The 6,101-nt window shown below is 45.7% G+C and overlaps 1 protein-coding gene across 14 annotated transcripts in view; it reads right to left on the bottom strand.

Moving 5' to 3' along the window:
- Positions 1-2,990: 2,990 nt before the first annotated feature.
- The window catches only part of LOC126986081 (pinin-like), a 45,450-nt gene continuing 42,339 nt past the window's right edge, over positions 2,991-6,101 (bottom strand). For all 14 annotated transcript variants that reach the window (XM_050841783.1, XM_050841784.1, XM_050841792.1 and 11 more), the window contains one exon: positions 2,991-3,841. In XM_050841783.1, coding sequence (XP_050697740.1) covers positions 3,020-3,841 — 822 coding nt within the window. In that variant the 3' untranslated portion in view covers positions 2,991-3,019. The remainder of the gene's footprint in view (positions 3,842-6,101) is intronic.

Below are 6,101 nucleotides of genomic sequence, written 5' to 3'. Positions count from 1 at the left end.
ATATGAAGTTTCCAGTTGAGATTTTGAGTTAAGGATAGACTGAGGATATCTAGTGTTGAAGAAGGTGACAGCTGAATGTTGTCGAAGAATAGGGGATAGGTGTTTGGAAGATTGTGTCTAGTTGATAGGTGGAGAAATTGAGTTTTTGAGGCATTGAAGGACACAAGGTTCCTTCTACCCCAATCGGAAATGATTGCAAGGTCTGAGGTTAAGCGTTCTGCAACCTCTAGTCTGGAGTCGTGTACTTCCTGTGTTGATGGTCTTCTATTGAAAGAGGTTGAATAATGCAGAGTGGAGTCGTCGGCACATGAATGGACAGGACAGTTTGTTATGGAAAGAAGATCATTGATGAATAACAGGAAGAGAGTGGGTGATAGGACAGAGCCCTGTGGAACACCACTGTTGAAAGGTTTAGGGGAAGAACAGTGACCGTCTACCACCGCAGAGATAGAACGGCCGGAAAGGAAACTGGAGATAAAGGAACAGAGAGAGGGATAGAATCCAAAAGAGAGCAGTTTAGAAAGCAAAGACTTGTGCCAGACTCTATCGAAGGCTTTCGATATGTCTAGCGCAACAGAGAAAGTTTCACCGAAACGGCTAAGAGAGGATGACCAAGAGTCAGTTAAGAGAGCAAGAAGATCGCCAGTAGAACGCCCCTTGCGGAACCCATACTGGCGATCAGATAGAAGGTTAGAAGTGGAAAAGTGCTTTTGAATCTTCCAGTTAAAGATTGATTCAAAAGCTTTAGATAGACAGGAAAGTAAAGCTATAGGGCGGTAGTTTGAGGGATTGGAACGGTCACCCTTCTTAGGCACAGGCTGTACAAAAGCATACTTCCAGCAGGAAGGAAAGGTAGATGTTGATAGGCAGAGACGAAAGAGTTTGACCAGGCAGGGTGTCAGCACGGAGGCACAGTTTTTAAGGACAATAGGAGGCACTCCATCAGGTCCATAAGCCTTCTGAGAGTTGAGGCCAGAGAGGGCATAGAAAACATCATTTGGAAGAATCTTAATAACAGGCATAAAGGAGTCAGAGGGGGGATGAGTAGGAGGAATATGCCCAGAATCGTCCAGGGTGGAGTTCTTACAGAAAGTTTGAGTGAAGACTTCAGCCTTAGAGACAGATGAGATGGCAGTGCTGCTGTCAGGGTTAAGGAGAGGAGGGAAAGAGGAAGTGAAATTGGTGGGGATATTTTTGGCTAGATGCCAGAAGTCACGGGAAGAATTAGAAAAAGCAAGGTGTTGACATTTTCTGTTGATGAAAGAGGTTTTGGTAAGTTGGAGAATAGATTTGGCACGATTCCGGGCTGAAATGTAAAGTTCATAGTTAGGAGTGCGAAGGCTTTGGAACCTTTTGTGAGCTGCCTCTCTATTTTTAATAGCACGAGAACAAGCATGATTAAACCAAGGTTTTTTAGTATGAGGAGTAGAGAAAGTACGTGGAATGTATGCCTCCATTCCAGAGACAATCACCTCTGTGATGTGCTGGGCACACACAGAGGGGTCTCTCTCCTGGAAGCAATAATCATTCCACCGGAAATTGGAAAAGTACATCCTCAGGTCGTCCCACCGAGCTGAAGCAAAATGCCAGAAGCATCACCTCTTCGGTGGGTCCAGAGGATGAACAGGAGCGATAGGACAGGATACAGAAATAAGGTTGTGATCTGAGGAGCCCAACGGAGAGAACAGTTTGACAGAGTAAGCAGAAGGATTAGAGGTAAGGAAGAGGTCTAGAATGTTGAGCCTGTCTCCAAGACGGTCAGGAATACATGTAGTGCCAATACAATTGTCACATTCAAAAATAGACTAGATAAATTCATGGACAGCGATATTAGGTGGGGATATTACACGGGAGCTTAGGGTCAAAGGAGCTGCCTCGTACAGGCCTACCGGCCTCTTGTAGACTCCTGCGTTCTTATGTTCTTATGTTCTAGGGTGCTGGACCAACTGCTCTAGGTCGTTGAGGAGAGCAAAGTTGTAGGCTTGTTCACCAGGCTGGTCAGTGAAGGAGGATGAAAGCCAAAGCTGGTGGTGAACATTGAAATCTCCCAAGATGGAAATTTCAGCAAAGGGAGAGTGAGTCAAGATGTGCTCCACTTTAGAGTTCAAATAGTCAAAGAATTTTACATAGTTAGTAGAGTTAGGTGAGAGATAAACAGCACATACGTATTTAGTAATAGAATGACAATGAAGTCTTAGCCAGATGGTGGAAAATTCAGAAGAGTCAAGGTCGTGGGCACGAGAGCAAGTGATGTCGTTGCGCATGTAGGCGCAACATCCAGCTTTGGATTGAAACTTAGGATAGAGATAGTAGGAGGGAACAGAGTAGAGGTTGCTGTCGGTAGCCTCAGAAACCTGTGTTTCAGTGAGGAAGAGAAGGTGGGGTTTAGAGGAGGAGAGATGGTGTTCCACAGAATGGAAATTAGAACGAAGACCGCGAATGTTGCAGAAATTGATAAGGAGGAGGTTCGAGGAGTTATCAGGACACCTCTCAAGTCGGCAGCCAGAAGGGGAGTCCTTCCTGGGGGAATTTATGATACCCCCCCCCCCCAGCGGGGACTCTGAGGCAGCGTTATTGTGCGCCTTTTTTAATTTTTAATTTTGGGAAAAGGTGTGTATGTTGTGTGAATGTAGTGTGGTGTAGAAAGATAGAGGATCTGTCTTTAGAGGGCATGCTGAACTACACTCTGGTGTTGATGAGACAAAAGGGGAAACGGATAGTGAGGACATGGAAAGGGTCTTTGAAAAACTTCAGCACCCTCCTCACTTCCTATATATCCTCACCAGGAGTAGCTCACTCCCGTTCGGTAGGTGTCATCCTACCTACTCCTACCTATAGTGACTATAGGTACGTATCGTCCTTCCCTTTGATTTTCGTCGCTAAACCTTCATGACTCTTGGTATGGGCCACAGTGCCTTGGTGTTTTGACCAGGGCGCCGAGGCTTTTTGACGAGTACTGTATAATTACTGGGAAAGAGAAACACATATGGTTTTATTCTTCTATTTATTATTTTTTCCATTATTTACCTGGTGGCTCTGTAGTGCTAGCTTGAGAAGAGGGTGTTGTGGGCGTTGCTGGTGTAGGGGTCAAGGGAGTCACGCGAGAGTTGAACATGCCCGATGACATGCTCATGCTGCGGAGGTCTGGCTCCCCGCGTGCTGGTGTTGAGCATGCTGCCGCTGTTGCTGTGGTGGAAGGCATGGTGACCGTCGAGGAGGGTGGGGCAGGAGAGTAGTAAAACATTTGGTTGGAGGGGATGTACATCTGTGGGTGTGGCACAAGGTGATGAGGAGCCTGACCGGGAGTCTGCAGCGGAGCTTGGGCAGGCTGGATCTGGATAGGCTGGGCAGGCAGGGCAGGCTGGAGAGGCTGGGCTGGCTGGAGAGGCTGGGCTGGCAGGGCAGGCTGGAAAGGCTGGGCTGGCAGGGCAGGCTGGAAAGGCTGGGCTGGCAGGGCAGGCTGGAGAGGATGGGCAGGCAGGGCAGGCTGGAGAGGCTGGGCTTGCAGGGCGGACTGGATAGGCTGTAGAGGCTGGGTGCCCAAATGAGTCTTGTTCCAGTAGTTGTGGATGAGGTCCGTCAACACAGGTGACACCAACGAGTCGTCGACTGGGTCTGGGTTGTTGGTGGCCACCTTCCGGCGAGCATCTTGTCGCTTGTACTTTGCTATCAATAAACTCATCTCTAGGCGGAGTAATTGCCATAAACTCTTGTCCAGGGAGGTTACTTCAACGAGCTCACTTTTGAAGTACTGCAGCCAGGACTCCTCAGCCTCGGACTTCAGGGTGGCGGGGAGGAGGGCATCGGCCACGACCGCAAACCGGGTGGCCTGCTCTTGGATCTGTTTTTTGGGCAAACAGGAAAAAGTCAAACACAACAAACACAATAAATCATAAAATGACATAATAGTGATTTTGCAACAGCCCCCTTTACATCTGTCTTTGGGTTTGTTGGGAAAAGTTTCATACATACACAGGAAGCTGCCATCATATCTGTCTGTTTGCGTGTGTTAAGAAAACTTTAAATCCTACACAGACAAATAACATACAAAAATTGAATAATCCGATTTTGGGGTGCCTTAAGCCTTTCACGCACCACGATGTGATTCACGTCAAAACGGAATTGTCTACAATAGCATTTGACTCAAATCACGTCAAAAACTTTTTGAAAATCGCCAAAAAAAAAAGGATCTTTCAGAATCGCGTCAAAATTTTTTGTGTCAAAGATCCAAGCTAGACCTATAAAATAAACTAATTGTCAACTCTCTCGTGCCATTGGATTTGAAGTGATAATTGCCCGTGGTTTAGTTGCCTCTCAGCAGGCAGCCTGTGAGCACAATTGTCATCCCTTTAAAAAAATATTTCAGTCAGTAAACTTTACTATTTATTTGCATTTCTTGATTTTTTTTCTTTCATAAGGCAGAATAATTTCTTCCAAAACCAACAATATATAATAATGCCAGGAAAAAAGAATAGGGGAAAGTGGGGTAATATGGACCCCTTAAGGATGAAGCTCATTTTTCCCACTGTGTGGTATCCAATGGAGTAATGGATAGTCCCTGTGTGTACCCTAGGATCTAAGTTATATGTACCACATGCTAAAGCTATGAAGGTTTAAAGGGGGCTTGTTTATAAACACTTGAATTTTTCTCCCAAGGTGGCCATATTCCCCACAGGTGTGGGTAATATGGCACCCCTATGGCCATATTACCCCAGAAGGTATAAAAGAAGATCTGCCATACAAAACGAACAATCCTTTATTAAACAACCTTGACTATAAATGGAAAATGCCCTATACAGTAGAACAAAATGATTGAGTACAGGAGTTTCTCTCATGAGCCCCCACCCCCCTCCAAATAAAAAACGCACTTATGCTTCAGCTTAGTTTGGCCTCCACCAAACCAAAACATTTCGAATCGAACAAACTTCAACATAGAACTTCCAAACAGTGAACCTTTGTTACCTAACCTAAGTGTATAGGCCCATATTAACAGGATTACTCATCGCAATAGTCACAAATGTAAGTATCAACCGACCCTTCATGACTGGTGCATAGTTCATGAGCCCAATCAGAACAAATTTGACATTCAATCCAGGACTCTACAGCAAGGCTATTTGACAATGGTTCTGTACAAACAAGACAGTACCACTCTTTTGTTTTTGGTGGGTATCTTGGCTTTGTCTTTGACTTCTTGGCATTTGTTAGTGGACATTTTCCCTCGCCCGAAGACTTAGATTGTTCACTGCTTCTATTTGATGCAATCTGTTTCGATTTCGAAGTCGCAAGTGTCTTTTTGTAAGGAGAACTTGTGAGTATTTCTGCATGGGCCACCTTACGTTTACGTTTTGGCTTGTTCTGTCCAGGTGTAGTGACAGTACCCGTCCCAAGGAGGTCACTAAAAGACACATTCATCCCATCTGTGCCGCTGAACTGCTCCTGATTCGAGGTAAAAGGCTGAGTTGTGGGAGTCTGTTCAGCAGCTTCACCGTTTCAGCAGACAGGTCACTTGATTCCTCTTCAGGGCGTGCTAAGCGAACGTTTGGGCTGGCGGTTTCTGATGGAACTTTGTTAACTGCAGTAGTCTGGTCATCTGCTTCATCTCCTAGTGGCGACATTGTGTTCATAGTCGCAACGGTCCGGTTGTCGGGTTCAAAGGCACTCATCTCAGCTGCTCTAAAGTCCTCATCAATAAAGATGTTATGGTTAAATGGAACAAGGCCACACTTGTGAAATCCATTTGAAGCAATGTCTAAGGTTGCTGCTTTGGAGTAAGCTGCACGCAGTAGCTTGGGGACCAGTTTTTCAGACAGAGCACGTCCTGGGTGGTTTCTCAACCATAGCTGAACTTCATTGTTGTATGCAGAATTGAGCGATTTAAAGAATATTCTATCAAGTGGCTGCAGTTTGTGGGTGCAGTGGGATGGAAGAGATAGCATCACTACGTTGTTGTCACGGGCTTTCTCTATTACAACTAGGTTCTTAGTGTGCGTGTTATGACCATCCAATATCAGCAGTGTCGGTTCTGGGCGGAATTTGGGTTGGACATGATCTAAAAAGTGGTCAAACCAGTCGCCGAAAATATCTTCGATTATCCAGCCTGA

Source organism: Eriocheir sinensis, chromosome 61, assembly GCF_024679095.1.
Source record: "Eriocheir sinensis breed Jianghai 21 chromosome 61, ASM2467909v1, whole genome shotgun sequence".
In the NCBI taxonomy this organism is placed as follows: Eukaryota; Metazoa; Arthropoda; class Malacostraca; order Decapoda; family Varunidae; genus Eriocheir; species Eriocheir sinensis.
The sequence above is the reverse complement of the archived record's forward strand: the minus strand, read 5'-3'. Positions and strand labels throughout refer to the sequence as shown.